At 40.2% G+C, this 17,271-nt stretch overlaps 2 protein-coding genes across 2 annotated transcripts in view; one reads left to right on the top strand and one right to left on the bottom strand.

Annotated features, from left to right (window-relative positions):
- Positions 1-17,271, top strand: part of ENTHD1 (ENTH domain containing 1) — a 121,925-nt gene that overhangs the window by 63,929 nt on the left and 40,725 nt on the right. The window lies entirely within an intron of this gene.
- LOC111549082 (rho-related GTP-binding protein RhoG-like) lies at positions 14,231-15,500 on the bottom strand. Its single transcript, XM_023222151.2, has one exon. The coding sequence runs from the start codon at positions 15,375-15,377 to the stop codon at positions 14,829-14,831; it is 549 nt and encodes a 182-aa protein (XP_023077919.1). The 5' UTR covers positions 15,378-15,500; the 3' UTR covers positions 14,231-14,828.

Below are 17,271 nucleotides of genomic sequence, written 5' to 3'. Positions count from 1 at the left end.
ACAGGGGGCTTGCCTAAAAATGCCCACAGTGAAAAATTCTGTCCCTTAACACATGCACAGTAAGGGAAGTAAATCAATGTGGAGTGGCTCAGACTAAGAGCTTGAATGCACACTGGAAGAATGGGCTGGAGCCACCAGAAATTCATGCCTTATGCTGCGGGAGAGCCTAGCCTCTTCAGCTTGTGTGTGGTGGCCTGGTATTCAATTTTTTGAGGTGGAAAACCTGTGTGCAGGACCCTTCATTTTTATTGAGACCTTTCTTTTCACTTCATAAATTCCACCCTCCTCACCTTTCAATGTGTCTGTGTGCCTACTTTTTCCTGGTTGTGAGACAAGAACCTGGATTTTAGCTGAACTAAGGAGCAAAAAATCCTGCATTGCCACCACTTAAGCACACAGTGTCCAGCAGCCTGGGGGAATGGAGGTGCACTAGGGAGGCTGCCCATGGGACAAAAGGAGCCAAAGTGCATACTCCTTGCAGCCTGAGAACTACCTGCCTATGGCTGAAACCACTGTGAGCACACCCTCCCCTCCCACTAATTGCGGCAGGGCCGAAGCACACTTGTGCACATACTGAGGACAGGCTCCCACCATCCACTGCCACCACTGCTGTAGCCACCTGAGAACTCCACTGCAGGGAGCCTGGAGATCACCCTACTCTGCCCACTACAGCCAGTGCCTGAACATAAAACCAGAGGGCCTAAGGACAAGCCTGCCTGGCCTATCACCACTGCCCTCCAGGGCCCAGACACACCACCTAGGGACCTGGGGATTATCCTGCCTTGTCCATCATAGCTGGCATCTGTGCATTCCCTCTGGGGGCTTGAGGATGAGCCCACCTAGCCTGCCACTACCACCACAGCCAGCACATGCTACCTAGAGTCCTTGGGAGTGGACTGCCCACTGCATCACAGCTACTGCTAACATCAATACATGCTGTTTTGGAGACCAAGGGTTGTTCCACCACTGCTACTGCCATCACACACTGCCCAGGGGACAGAGGACTCGCCCATCCATCCAGCTCACCACTGCCACTGCTGGCTGCAGAACAAGCCACCTGGAACCCCAAGAATAGGCCTGTTTGGACCTGCTTGCATTAGTGCCTGTTTCTACTGCCCAGGGGCCCAAGGACAGGCACCCTCAGCCTGTTGTTGCCACCACTGGGGCCCAAGTACTGGCTGACTTGACATTCCTGTCCCTAGAAAAACTCACCACAGTCCCCTACTAACAACCACAGCCTAAGCCACTGAGGAAATCACAGACACCACCCATGCTGTTTATAGCCAAAGAAATAATATGGAGTATACACTACTGCATGCACTCAGAATCAAAGCTAACATGTCCTTCCCAACCAACACCATAGATACATCCTCAGAAAGAAGTCTTCCCCTACAAAAGCCAATCCAAAAAATTACACCAAATGTGCAGATATCAGTGTAAGGACACAAACATGAAAAAAGGAAATATGACACCTCCAGAAGAACAATAATTCTCCAGCAGTAGATTCTATTGAAAAAAAAATCATGAAATGCCAGAAAAAGAATTCAAAATAATGGTGTTAAAGAAGCTCAGTGAGATACAAGAAAATGCTTAACAACACAAATAAATCAGAAAAACAATTCAGGATCTAAATGAGAAATGTACCAGAGATAGATATTATAAAGAACCAAACCGAAATCCTAGAACTGAAAAATTCAATGAATAAAATAAAAAAAAAATTATCAAAGAGCTTCAGCAATAGACTAGAGCAAGCAGAAGAAAGAATTTAGAAGCATGAAGACAGGTCTTTTGAAATAACCCTAGCAGACACACTCAAAAAAACTATAATAAAGGATTTAAAAAAAGAACAAAAAAAAAACCTATGTGTCATATGGGACACTATAAAGCAAACAAATGTACACATCTGGGATGTTCAAGAAGGTGAAGAGACCAAAGGCATAGAAAACCTATTTAACAGAATAATAACTGAAAACTTTCTATTAAGAGATTTAGACATCCAGATATAGGAAGCTCAGAAATTCACAAATACAGAGAAGACCCTTTGGGGTTGTATCTGACACATTATAACCAAACTGTCAAACATCAAAAACGAAGAGAATTCTAAAAACAAGAGCAAAGCATCTAGTCACATATAAGGGTACTCCTATCAGACCAACAGCTGATTTATCACCAGAAACTTTACAGACAAGGAGAGATTGGGTTGATATATTCAAAGTCCTGAAATAAAAGAAAAAAAAGCTTTCCAGCCAAGAATACTATAGCCAGCAAAGTTATCCTTTGAAGGATAAGTAGTCTTTCACAAACAAGCAGAAACTGAGGGAATTCATCACCACTAGATCATTCCTACAAGAAATACTTAAGGGAGTCCCACACCTGGAAGCAAAAGGTTGATTTTTACCATCATGAAAACACATGAAAGTATAAAATCCACTGGTAGAAAAGTCACACAAATGAGGACGAGAAAGGACTCAAATGTTACCACTACAGAAAACCACCCAACTACAGTGATAAACAATGAGAGAAAGGAACAAAGAATATACAAAACAACCAGAAAACAATTAACAAAAAGACAGAAATAAGTTCTCACAATATCAATAATAACTTTGAAGGTAAAGGAATTAAATTTTCCACTTAAATGATATAGACTGAATGAATGGTTGTTTTAAAACCCCAAAACCAACTATATGCTGCCTATGATAAACTCACTTTACCTGTAAAGACATACAGATTTAAGGGGTTTGAAAAAGATATTTCATGCAGATGGAAACCAAAACTGAGCAGTAATAGCTATACTTATATAAGATAGAACAGACTTTAAGTCAAAAACAGTAAAAAGACACAAGGTCATGATATAATGATAAAGGAATTAATTGAGCAAGAGAATATAACCATTCTAAATACATATGTACCCAACACCAGAGTGCCCAGATATATAAAGCAAATATTATTAAATCTAAAAGGAGAGATAGGCTCCAATATAGTTGGAGACTTTAACACCTCCTGCTCTCAGGATTAGACAGATCATCTAGACAGAAAATCAAAAAGAAACATTGTATTTTAACTACACTTTAGACTAAATGGACCTAATAGACATCTATAGAACATTTTATCCAACAGCTGCAGAATACACAGTCTTCTCATCATCATGTGGAACATTCTCTAGAATAGAACAGATAATAGGCCACAAACATATCGCAACATATTTTTAAAAATCAAAATTGTAGTAAATGTTTGTTCGGACCGCAATAGAATAAAACTAGAAATCAATAACAAACTTTAGAAACTATACAAATACATGGAATTTAAACAACATGTTCCTGAATGACCACTAAATGAATGAAGATATTAAGAAGGAAGTTTAAAACTTTCCTGACACAAATGAAAATAGAAATACAATATACTAGCCAGGCACGGTGGCTCATGTCTATAGTCCAGCACTTTGGGAAGCCAAAGTAGAGGATTGCTTGAGCCTAGGAGTTTGAGATCAGTCTGGAGGTTGAGGCTGCAGTGAGCCATGTTCACGCCATTGCACTCTGGCCTGAACAACAGAGCAAGACCCTGTCTCAAAAACAAAAAAGGAAAGAAAAGAAAAGAAAGAAGGAAAGGAAGAAAGGAAGGAAGGAAGAAAGGAAGGAAGGAAGGAAGAAAGGAAAGAAAGGAAGGAAGGGAGAGAAATACAGCATAGCAAAATTAATGGGACACAGCAAAAGGAGTAGTAAGAGGGAAGTTTATCACAGTAAACACCTATATAAATAAAGTAAAAATACTTCAAACAATCTAACAACAACCTCAGGAACTAGAAAAGGAAGAACAAACCCAAAATTAGAAGAAGGAAAGAAATAATAAAGATCAGGGCAGAACTAAATGAAATAGAGACTAAAAAATACAAAACGTCAATAAAATGAGAAGTTGGTTCTTTGAAAAGATAAACAAAACCAATAAACTGCTAGCTAGACTAAATAAGAAAAAAAAAGAAGACCCAAATAACACAGAAATGAAAAAGGAGACATAACAACTGAGACCACAGAACTAAAAGAGATCACCAGAGACTATTATGAACAACTATATGCTGATAAATTGGAAAACCTAGAGGAAATGGCTAAATTCCTGGACATTTACCACCTAATAAGATTGAATCAGGAAGAAGTAGAAAATATGAACAGACTGATAATGAGTAACAATATTGAATCAGTAATAAAAAGTCTTCCAGTCAGGCACAGTGTCTCATGCCTGTAATCCCAGCACTTTAGGAGGCTGAGTTGGAGGATCACTTGAGCCCAGGAGTTTGAGACCAGCCTGGGCAAGATAACAAGATCCTGTCTCTTAAACAAAACAAACAAACAAAAAAAATTAGCCAGGCATGGTGGCATGTGCCTGTGGTCCCAACTACTTAGGAGGCTGAAATGGGAGGATTGCTTGAGCCCAGAAGGTCAAGGCTATAGTGAGCTATGATCACACCACTGCACTCCAGCCTGGGTGACAAAATGAGACCTTGTCTCAAAAAGAAAAAAAAAAAAAAAAAAAAAGCCTTCTAATAAAGAAAAGCCCAGGACCAGATGACTTCACTGCCAAATTCTACCAAACTTTTAAAGAGCTAACACTAGTTCTCCTCTATTCAAAAAAATTCAAGAGGAGGGAATTCTCCCTAACTCATTCTAGGAGGCAAGCATTACCATGATACTAAAACCAGAGAATGACACAACAAAAGGAAAACTACAGGCTGATATACCTGATGAACATAGTTGTAAAAATCCTCAACAAAATACTAGCAAACTGAATCCAACAGCACATCAAAAAGACAAAATACCATGATCAAGTAGAATTTATCCCAGGGATGCAAGTGTGATTCAATATATGCAAATCAATAAATGTGCTACATCACATCAATAGAATGAAGGACAAAAGCCATATTATTATCTCAATAGATGTCAAAAAAGCATTGGATAAAATCCAACAACCCTTCATGATAAAAACTCTCAACAAACTAGGCACAGAAGGAATATACCCCAACATGAGAAAGGCCATATATGACACAGCCAACAGCATACTGGATGGGGAAAGGGTAAAAGCCTTTCCTCTAAGAACTGGAACAAGAAAAGGATGCCACTTTTACTGCTCCTATTCAACATAGTACTGGAAGTCCTAGCCAAAGCAATCAACCAAAAGAAAGAAATAAAAGGCATTCAAATTGGAAAAGAAGTGAAATTGCTTGTCTTTGCAGATAACACGATCTTATATTTAGAAAAACCTAAACACTCAACCAAAAAAACTCTTAGATCTGATAAACAAATTCTGTAAAGTTGCAGGCAGGATACAAAAATCAATATACAAAAATCAGTAGCATTTCTATACACCAATAGTGAAATACCTTAAAAAGAAATCATGAAGACAATCCCATTTACCATAGCTGCAAATAAAATAAAATACCTAGGAATATTTTAACCAAGGAGGTGAAAAACCTCTACAAGGAAAACTACGAAACACTGATGAAAGAAGTTGAAGAGGACACAAAGAAATGGAAAGACATCCCATGCTTATGGATTGGAAGAATAAAAATTGTTAAAATGATCATACCATCCATAGCAATTTATAGATTCAGTGCAATCTCTCTCAAAATATCAGTGTCATTTTTTACAGAAAGAGAAAAAACAATCCTAAAATCACATGAAACTAAGAAAGAGTCCAAAATAGCCAAAGCAATCCTGAGCAAAGAGAACAAACCAGGAGAGACATTACACTACCTGACTTCAAAATATATTACAAGGCTTTAGTAACCAAAAAGCATGGTATTTCTATAAAAACAGACACATAGACCAATGGAACAGGATAGAGAATACAGAAATAAATCCATGTATTTACAGCCAACTGCTTTTCAACAAAGATGCCAACAATATACACTGAAGAATGGACACCTTCTTCAGTAAATGGTGCTGGGAAAACTGGATATCCATATGCAGAAGGATGAAGCTAGACCCTGGATTAAAGAGCTAAATGTAAAACCCAAAATTATAAAACTACTTGAAGAAAACATAGGGGAAACACTACAAGATATTTGTCTAGGCAAAATTTTTATGGCTAAGACCTCAAAAGCACAGGCAACAAAAACAAAAATAGACAAATAGGATTATATTATATTAAACTGAAAAGCTTCTATATAGCAAAGGAAACAATCAACAAAGTGAAGAGACAGCCTGTTGAATGGGAGAAAATATTTGCAAACTATTAATCTAACAAGGGACTAGGATCCAGAATATTCAAGGAACTCAACAGCAAAAAAGCAAACAAACAAAGACACTAATAATCCTATTAGAAAGTGAGCAAGGGACATGATTACACATTTCTTAAAAGAAGATATACATATAGAGTAATTGGCACCCTTGTAAAAACATTAAAAAGTATAGAAGACATATAAATGGCCAAAAGGTATATGAAAAAAATAGTCAATATCATTGTCATCAGGGAAATGCAAATCAAAACTACAATGATAAATCATCTCACCCGAGTTTAAATAGCTTTTATCAAAAAGATAGGGAATAATGAATGCTGGCGAGGATGCAGAGAAAGTGGAATCCTCATACACTATTGGTGGAAATGTAAATTAGTACAGCCATTATGGAAAATAATATGGAGATTTCTCAGAAAACTAAGAATAGGCCTACTATATGATCCAGCAAACCCTCTTCTGGGTATTTATCCAAAAGTAAGAAAATCATTATATGAAAGTGATACCTGCACCCCCATGTCTATTGAAGCATTATTCACAAGAGCAAAGCTTTGGAATCAACCTAATTGTCCATCACAGATGACTAGATAAAGAAAATACGGTATATATACACAATGGGATACTTGGCCATTCAAAAAAGAATGATGTAACTACCCAATGGGTTCTTCTTGCCTGCTGCCCAGATACAGCCAATTTGTCAAGACAAGGAAATTGCAATAGAGAAAGAGTTTAGTGGACCTCCTGGGCTCAAGCAGTCCTCTGACCTCAGCCTCCCAAAGTACTGGGATTACAGGCATGAGCCACAGTGCCCAACTGGTAATGGTGCTTTTTTTGCCAACTCATTAGCAGGTAAAGGAGATATATCATCAGCACAGATTTGCAGTCATCTGTGCTAAACTAATGCAGGAACAGAAAACCAAATACCACATATTCTCACTTATAAGTGGGAGGTAAGTAATGAGAACACATGGACAGAAAGAGAGGAAGAACGGACAATGGGGCCTACTTGAGGGAGGAGGGTGGGAGAAGGGAGAAGTTCAGGAAAACAAAAAACAAAAAAAAACTGAGTGTAGTACCCAGGTGACAAAATCATCTGTACACCAAACCCGAGTCACAAGTTTATCTATATACCAAACCTGCCTGTGTTCTCCTGAACCAAAAATAAAAGTTAAAATATTTTAAAATTACATATATAATTGTGATTTAATTATAATTTTAGGCCAGGCATGGTGGCTTATGCCTGTAATCCTAGCACTTTGGGAGCCTGAGGCAGGCAGATTACCTGAGCTCAGGAGTTCAAGAACAGCCCGGGCAACATGGCAAAACCCTGTTTCTAATAAAAAATACAAAAAAATCAGCTAGGCCTGGTGGCATGTGCCTGTAGTCCCAGCTACTCAGGAGGCTGAGGCATGAGAATTGCTTGAACCCGGGAGGCAGAGGTTACAATGAGCTGGGATCATACCACTCACTGCACTCTAGCCGGGGTGACAGAGCGAGACTGTTCCCCCCCACAAAAAAATTATAATTGTAAAGATATAAAGTCTAATCTTTAATATATCTTTATATATATTTAATATATCTTTATATATAAAATTACATATATAGTCTAAATATATAGTCTAAAACTATAGTCTAAATATATATTTAGACTATAGTCTAAATAAGACTTAAGATAATTAAATATATATTTATTAAATATGAATATATATTTAGACTACATATAGTCTATAGTCTAAAATTATACATATAGTCTATGTATACAGTCTAAAGATATTAGACTTTATATCTTTAAAATTATATATATAAATATATATATAACTTTAGACTCTACCAGACTATCTATATGTATTAGGATATTAAAAAGGGATTCTTTTTCTCTTTTGCTGTGGGTACTACTAATAAAATATGTATCAGATATCAAATCCACATGTGGAGATTTTTAAAGGAAATGGATCAAAACCTGCCCCATGATTATTGAGCCCTGCCCTCACCACATACACACATTCTCACCCAACCACTCATACAGTTTGAAAATATTATAAAGGGACACTGTGGTGGAAAAGGGAGAATCTAGTGCGAGGAGGTAGGTGATGAGATTTCTTAGGAAGGAGCTACTACCATGCTGTGAGTCTTCACTCAACTCCCTTGTGGGGAGGCAGTGGGAAGACCGCTACTCGCTCATCCCAACCCTAGTGAGACAGGCTTTGAAATAAGTTCCCTGGAATGGAGACACCAATAACTAGTGCCTGACTCATGCCTGGGAGTGTAGTCAGGGTCTGATTCTAGCCTGAGAAGCAGACAATCTGACCAGTAGCTCTTTGATGATGAAGCCACAGAGGCCTGGTGAGTTGGGACTGGCCTGTGCCCCAAGTTGGTCAAAGCAAGGGCTGTGCAGATGTGGGGTATGTAGGAGAGAACTGTCATGGTTATCACAGGGGCTTGTCCCCTGGAGGGCAGAAAGACCTCAGCAGAAAGACATGAGAGGTCTGAGAGGAAGGTGTCAAAAATAGCCACTTGGAATAGAGGTGCATCCAGCCCAAACCTCAGAGTCATCCCTGACTCAATTATTTCTCTCCTATCAGCTCTACCTTCAAAACATGTCCAGAATCAGATCACCTCCATTGCAGTCACCTCGGTTCTGTTCACCATTGTTGCCTCCATGAATTATTGCAGCAGCCTCCTAACTTGTGACCCTGCTTCTCCATGCGCTCCATGGAGCCCTCTTTACATAAAAGCCAAAGTGATTTTATGAAAAAGAAGACATACCATGTCATTCCTTTGCTTAAGCAGCTCCCAGGGACTTCTCATCTCACACAAGGACATCTTTGATCTAACTCTCAGCCATCTTTCTGACTTCCTCTGCCACCCCTTCTCCTTCTGCACATTCAGCCACAGCCATCTTAGACCCATTGGGGTTCCTGGAACGTGTCCAGTCCCCTCCTGCTTGTGGGTCTCTGCAGTGACTCTTCACTCCAACTAGAACACTCTGCCCTCCATTGGTCCACATGATTTTCTCTCTCACCTCCTTTAGTTTACTGCTCCAATGTCATCTTCACATTGAGGCCTCCAATCACCCTATATTAAACAGTCACACTGCCCCACCCCTTCCCCACCAGCCTGCTCATTCCCCAGCTTTCCCTATGCCCCTTGGCTGCTTTGTTTTCCTCCATAAAACTTGTCACCGCCTAACTTCTTTTATATAAATACTTGTTCATTTGTTCACATGTGTTCTTCTCCCACTGCAATGTAAGCTTTAAGAGGGCAAAGACTTTGTCTTTTTGTCCACTGTTGCATGTTTAGTACCTAGAGTAATAGTACCTAGAATTAGTACCCAGAATAATTTAGTACCTAAACTGATATGACAAACTGCCTAATAAATATCTTTTGAATGAATGAATGTAAAAAATGAAGGGTGAAGAGGAAAGAGAGGAATCAATGTTAAATGCCACAGAGATGTCTTACTGAACATTTCCCATTGGAGTTACCAGTTAAAACATCAGTGATAGCCTAACAGAGGGCAACTTCAGTTGAAAGGTGAGAATGGAAGCCAGATTATAGTGTTTTGAGGAGTTAAGGAAGAAAAAAAATAATTCAATTGAGAAATTTTTTTCAGTGTATTTGGTGAGGGGAGCAAGAGAAAGATGAAACACAATAATGAAAAGGGCCTATGTATTTAAAATGGAAGAGATAAAAATATAACTACCATGTGATCCAGCAATCCCACTTCTGTGTATATATCCAAAGGCACTGAAATCAGTATGTTGAAGAGATACCTGCACTCTTGTGTTCATTGCAACATTATTCACAGTAGTGAAGATATGGAACCAGTCTAGCTGTCCATCAGTGGATGAATAGATAAAGAAAATGTGATACATACATACGCAAGCATGCCTTGGATGTACTGTGGGTTCTGTTGCAGACCACCACAATAAAGCCAACATCACAATAAAGAGTCACACATATTTTCTGGTTTCCCAGTGCATATGGAAGTTATGTTTACACTGTACTGCAGTCCACTAATGTGCAGTAGCATTATATGTAAAACACAAGGTACACACCTTAATTAAAAACACTTTGTTGCCAAAAAGAGTTAACAATGATCGGAGCCCTCAGTGAGTTGTAATCTCTTTGCTGGTGGAGGGTCTTTCCTCCATGTTGATGTGGCTGATGGATCAGGGTATTGATTGCTGAAGGTTGGGGGTAGGGGCTGTGGCAATTAAAAACATGAGACGATGAAGTTTGCCAGGTCCTTTGACTCTTCCTTTCACAAAAGATTTCTCTGTAGTATGCAGTGCTGTTTGGTTGCATTTTACCCATAGTAGAACTTCTTTCAAAATTGGGGTCAATCCTCTCAAACCCAGACAGTACTGTATCAACTAAATTTATGTAATATTCTGAGTTCCTTGATGACATTGCAACAATGTTCACAGCATCTTCACTAGTAGATTCCATCTCAAAAACCACTTTCTTTGCTCATCCGTAAGAAGCAACTCCTTATTCGTTCAAGCTTGATCATGAGATTGCAGCAATCCAGTCACATCTTCAGGCTCCACTTTTAATTCTAGTTCTCTTGCTATTTCCACCACATCTGCAGTTTCTTCCTCCACTGAAGTCTTGAACCTCTCAAAGTCATCCATGAGAGCTGGAATCCACTTCTTCCAAACTCCTGTTAATATTGATAATTTGATCTCATATGAATCACAGATGTTCTTACTGACATCTAGAATGGTGAATCCTTTTCAGAAGGTTTTTAATTTACTTTGCCCAGATCCATCAGAGGAGTCACTGTCTATGGCAGCTATAGCCTTACAAAATATATTTCTTAAATAATAAGACTTGAAAGTCAAAATGACTTTTTGATCCATGGGCTGAAGAATAAACACTGTGTATTAGCAGGCATGAAAACAACATTAATCTCCTTGTACATCTCCATCAGAGCTCTTGGGTGACCAGGTGCATTGTCAATGAGCACTAATATTTTTGAAAGGAATCTTAAGGGCCTCAGGATTTTTTGAATGGGAAAGGAGCAATTGGCTTCCACTTAAAGTTACCAGTTGCATCTTTTTCCAACAAAAGGCTGTTTCATCTACATTGAAAATCTGTTGTTTAGCCACCATCATCAATTATCTAATCTTCTGGATACCTTGCTACAGTTTCTGTATCAGCACTTGTTGCTTTACCTTGTATTTTTATGTTAGGGAGATGGTTTCTTTCCTTAAACCTCATGAACCAATTTCTACTAGCTTCAGACTTTTCTTCTGCAGTTTCCACATCTCTCTCAGCCTTCATAGAAGTAAAGAGAGCTAGGGCCTTGCTCTAGAGTAGGCTTTGACTTAAGGGAATGTTGGAGCTGGTTTGATCTATCCAGACCACTCAAACTTTTTCCATATCAACAATAAGGCTGTTTCACTTTCTTATTATTCTTGTGTTTTCTAGAGTAGCACTTTTAATTTCCTTCAGGAACTTTTCTTTTGCACTGACAACTTGTCTAAGTGTTAGGTACAAGAGGCCTAGCTTTTGGCCTATCTCAGCCTTCAATATGCCTTCCTCACTAAGCTTAATTGTTTTTCTCTTTTAATTTAACCTAAGAAACACATGACTTTTCCTTTCACTTGAATACTTAGAGACCATTGTAGGATTATTAATTGGCTGAATTTCAATACTCTTGTGTCTCAGGGAATAGGGAGGCTGGAGGAGAGGGAGAGAGAGATGAGGGATGACTGGTCGGTGGAAACATCAGAACACACACAGCATTTATCGATGAAGTTCACCATCTTATATGGGAGAGATTCATGGCACCCCAAAATGGTTACTATAGAAAAATCTAAGGAATCTAAGGTCACTGATCACACATCACCACAACAGATATTATAATAGTGGAAAAGTTTGAAATGTGAGAATTACCAAAATGTGACACAGAGACATGACGTGACAAACTGTTGGAAAAAATGGCACTGACAGACTTGCTAGATTCAGGGTTGCCGCAGACCTTCAGTTTATTTTTTGAAAAACCGTAATATCTGTGAAACACAATAAAATGAGGTATGCATGTGTGTGTGCGCATGCACATGTGTAATGGAATACTATTCAGTCTTTTTTTAAAAATAAAAATAAATCCTGTCATTTGTGACAACATGAATAAACCTGGAAGACATTATGCTAAGTGAAATGAGCCAGGCACAGAAAGACAAATAGTGCATGATCTAACTTGTGTTTGGAACCTAAAACAGTTGAGCTCACAGAAGCAGAGTAGCGTGGTGCTTGCCAGGGGCTGGGTGGTGAGGGGATTGGAGAAATGTTGGTTAAAGGATATACAGTTTCACTTCGGATGAATGCATCCTGGAGATCCATTGTAGAGCTGAACTGAAAGACAGGTGCAAAGAAATTATTCACAAATTTAGCACAGAGATCAAAGAGAGAGGAAATATGGAAGTCAGATTAAGAGAAATGCTGATGGAGTGAGGTCTAACATCACATCTAATCAGAGTTCCAGCCCTCCTTCAAGTCTGAATACCTGCCCCATTCCACATCAGCCACTCTGTACTTGAAAGTAAAACTGTATTATAATACTTGAAAATTGCTAAGAGGGTAGATCTTAAATGTTCACCAAAAATGATAAGTATTTGAGGTGGTAGATATTCATTAGCTTGATTTAATCACTTCACAATGTATGACCAAAACACCACATTGTGCACTGTAAATATATATAATTTGTGTCATGTACCTTAATAAAGATGGGAAGAAATAAAATGGAAGAGACTGAGCACCTCTGTGAGCTAGGGGGAGAAAGCTAATGAGAAACAGTTGAAGACAGGGAGTAGAACGGACTTGAGTGGGTGTTTCTGTGACAGATGGCAGGACAGACCTGGATAGAAAGAAGGTTTCTGAACCTCAGGTCTGAAGGGAAGGAATACTGTGGGCGTGGTTCAATTTATAGGCAGGAGGATCAGAAGCTGAAATGGATCACTTTAAAAGTCTCTCTTTTCTTGATGAATAGGAAAGAAAGTCGTCTACTAAAAGTGAAGAAGGAAAGGTCAAGTTGACAAAAGTACTTGAGATGAGCAGAGAGGGTGTGGAATTGTCTTTGAGAGAAATCAAAGAGCCAAGGCTGAGCTAAAGGATTTATGGGCACTCCTGAGGCTCCAGATGACTTAGGTACTATGAAATGACGTTGTGAATTTCCTCCATCACTGGTCAGTCACCCAGTCCCAAGGTGCTAGATGTGAAGATTAAAAATTGGGGAGGGGGTCGAAAGAAGTTGAACAAGTTGAACCAGGCTTGGATGTCTCACATTTGGGGACTGGGAAGTTAAGGGGCTTTCCAAGGTACCCTAAAGAACTCTCACATTTAACCTGTGAGAAGGCCAGCATTTGGACCCGCTATACAGATGGCATGGATGGCCACGGCAGCCAGAGAGGCAGCAACAACTGACACAAAGGTGACTACAACCATGGCCAGATGAGAAAGAGAGATAGTTGTCTCTTTTACTCTCCACCCTCTGTTCCAACACCCTAGAAGAGCTGAGCTCAGAGGGCATGGGGGAAGATCAAAGCAGATCAAAGCCGACTTCCAGATAAGAAAAGGGGAAGAAATAAAAGAGCAGCCCAAGACGAGAGAGCAGCCCGGGTGAAATCACAGAGATGAGATGGCACCGGATATGTCGGGGAACTTTTCAAACACAGAGTGGCTGACAGGGCTGGAACTCTGATTAGATGTGATGTGAGACCTCACTCCATCAGCATTTCTCTTAATCCAGCTTCCATATTTTCTATCTCTTTGAGCCCTGTGCTGTATTTTTGAGTGATTTCTTCGCACCTCTTTCAGTTCACAATTTCCTCTTCAACTGGGGTTAATCTGCTGTTTTAATCCACCATTTTATTTTATTTTTTAATTGATATATAATAAATATACATAGTTTCAAGGCACATGTGATAAGTTGATACATTTATATAATTTGTAAAAATCAAATCAGTGTACTTGGGATATCCATCACCTCAAATACTTGTCTTTTTTTTTTTTTTCCCTGGAGACAGGAGGTTTTATTGATGCTGATGGGGGTAGGAAAGGCCCCCAGAAGCATGGGGGCTGAGTCAGTCAGCAAATGCATAAGGCCTGGGCACAGAGGAGCAGGTTAGGGCACATTCACCTTCTCAGGATTCTGTGGCTCCCTCACTGGAGAAGGGAGAGAGCATCTTGGGGGTGCAATTCCAAGAACAGGGAGGGCAGAGGTTAGAGATGGCTGAGAGCCCCTAACCTGAGGAGGCACCACAATAGGCAGAAACAACTGTGTGGAAAGCTAGATGAACTGGTCAGTAGCGGAAAATGGGAGGGGGCACTGGGTTGGCCTCTTGGGGAGGGGTCCAACCTTGGCTTGGATGAGCTCATGAGAATACCCGGTGTTCCCAAGCAGAGCGGGGCAGAGCCCAAAGCCCCTTTCTCTGCAGGCCTCCTTAAGGAGAAAAAGGCACTCAGAGAAAAAGGCATTCAGGGAGCCCCCTGGAAAGGGGTGCCAGAATTAGTCCTTAAGGCACAGCTGGGGCGGACAAGGCACCAAGGCACAACTGGTGGGGGAGGGCAGGGGCAGCCTCCAAGCCGAGTGCCAGGGTCACAAGAGAACGCAGGACCGCCCCCGCTTGATCGGAGTGGGGTTGAGCACAGCCAGGACAGCCTCAGCGAACACTTCCTTGACACCATCCTGTTGCAGGGCTGAGCATTCGAGGTAGCGCACAGCGTGGATCTGCTTGGCCAGTGCCTGGCCCTGCTCCTTGAGGCGCCGTAGAATGTCAGGCTGGGCTCTCAGGTCCTTCTTGGTGCCCACCAGCAGGATGGGCACATCAGGGCAGTGGTGGCACACCTCTGGATGCCACTTGTGTCGCACGTTCTCATAGGAAGGCGGACTGGCAATGGAGAAACAGATGAAAAAGACGTTGGTCTGAGGATAGGACAGTGTACGGAGGCGGTCATACTCCTCCTGGCCCGCAGTGTCCCACAGGTTCAGGTTCACTGTGCGCCCATCAACTGCGCTCTGTGCGCTGTAATTGTCGAACACGGTGGGGATGTACTCTTTGGGGAAAGCATTAGCTGTGTAGCAGATGAGCAGGCATGCCTTGCCCACAGCCCCATTACCCACCACCACGCACTTGATGCTCTGCATCGTGGGTGCAGTTGCTGTAGTGGAGGCAGTGCCTCCTCTCTCTTCTGGACCCCTCTGGCTGCAGTGACCTGGTGCCCTCCCCGAGGCGGGGGAGCTGGGGGCGGCGGCAGCGGCTCCGGGCTCGAGAAGCCAAATACTTGTCTTTTATGCTAGAACAATTTGAATTCTTCTCTTCTCTTCTAGATATTTTGAAATATACAATAGATTATTGTAAACTATGGTCACTCTACTGATCTATCTAACATGAGGTCTTATTTATTCTATCAAACTGTACATATTTGTGCCCATTAATCAACTTCCCTGCATCCCCCCTCCACCCTTTCCAGCCCCTGGTAACTTCCACTCTACTCTCCATCTTCATGGATCCACTTTTTTAGTTCCCACATATGAATGAGAACATGAGATATTTGTGTTTCTGTGCCTGGTTTATTTGATATAAAATAATGACCAGTTCCATCCATGTTGCTGCAAATGACAAGATTTCATTCTCTTTTATGGCTGAATATTCTTTTGTGTGTGTGTGTGTGTGTGTATAGAGAGAGAGAGCGCGCACATTTTCTTTATTCATTCATCATTGGTGAGCACTTAGGTTGATTCTATATGTTGGCTGTTGTGAATAGTGCTGCAATAAACATGGGCATGCAATATCTTTTTGATGTATTGATTTCCTTTCTTTTGTTTATATACTCAGTAGTAGAATTGCTGGATCTATGGTAGATCTATTTTTAATTTGTTGCGGAACCTCCATACTGTTCTCCATAGTGGCAGTGCTGTTTTTACATTCCCACCAACAGTATATGACAGTTACCCTTTCTCCACATTCTCACCAGCATTCATTATTGCCCGTCTTTTGGATAAAAGCCATCTTAACTGGAGTGAGATGATATCTCACTGAGGTTTTGATTTACATTTCTCAGGTGTTTAGTGATGTTGAGCATTTTTTTCATGTACCTGTTGGCCATTTGTATGTCTTCTTTTGAGAAATGTTTATTCAGATATTTTGCCCATTATTAATCATATCTATTTTTGCTAATGACTTGTTTGAGCTCCTAATATAATCTGATTATTAATCCCTTGTCAGGTGGGTAGTTTGCAAATATTTTGTCCCATTCTGTGGGTTGCCTTTTCACTTTGTTGACTGTTTCCTTTGCTGTGCAGAAGCTTTTTAGCTTGATGTAATCCCGTTTGTTTAAATTTGCTTTGGTTGCCTGAGCTTTTGTGGTCTTAACACAAAAAAATCTTTGCCCAGGCCCATGTCCTAGAGTGTTTCCCCAGTGTTTTCCTCAGTAGTTTCACAGTTTCAGGTCTTAGACTTAAGTCGTTAATCCGTTTTCATTTGGTTTTTGTGTGTGGTGAGACATAGGGATCTAATTTCATTCTTTTCCTATAGTTATCCAGTTTGGCCAGAACCACTTATTGAAGAGACTGTCTTTTCTTCATTGTGTGTTCTTGGCACCTTTTACAGTCAAAGATGAGTTGGCTATAAATGTATGGATTTATATGTGGGTTCTCTATTCTGTTCCATTGGTCTGTGCACCTATTTTTTAATTCACGCTGATTTGGTTAATCTAGTTTTGTAGTAAATTTTAAAGTGAGGTAGTGTGATGCCTTCAGCTTTATTCTTTTTTTCTCAGGACTTCTTTGGCTATTCAGGGTCTCTTGTAATTCCATATAAATTTTAGGATTGTTTTTTCTACTTCTCTGAAGAATGTCATTGGTATTTTGATAGGGATTGCACTGAATCCATAAATTGCTTTTGTTACTATTGTCATTGAGCATTGAAAATCTTTCCAACTTTTTAGGTCCTCTTCAATTTCTTTCATCAGTGTTTTGTGGTTTTTCTTGTATAAATCTTTCACTTTTCGGTTAAATTTATTCCTAGGTGTGCTGTATT

The sequence above is a fragment of the Piliocolobus tephrosceles genome, chromosome 19 (genome assembly GCF_002776525.5).
Source record: "Piliocolobus tephrosceles isolate RC106 chromosome 19, ASM277652v3, whole genome shotgun sequence".
NCBI lineage: Eukaryota > Metazoa > Chordata > Mammalia > Primates > Cercopithecidae > Piliocolobus > Piliocolobus tephrosceles.
This window is presented reverse-complemented; position numbering and strand designations above follow the sequence as displayed.

Coding starts and splice junctions, on each gene's coding strand:
- LOC111549082 (XM_023222151.2), bottom strand. CDS start 15,377: ATGCAGAGCATCAAGTGCGTGGTGGTGGGTAATGGGGCTGTGGGCAAG.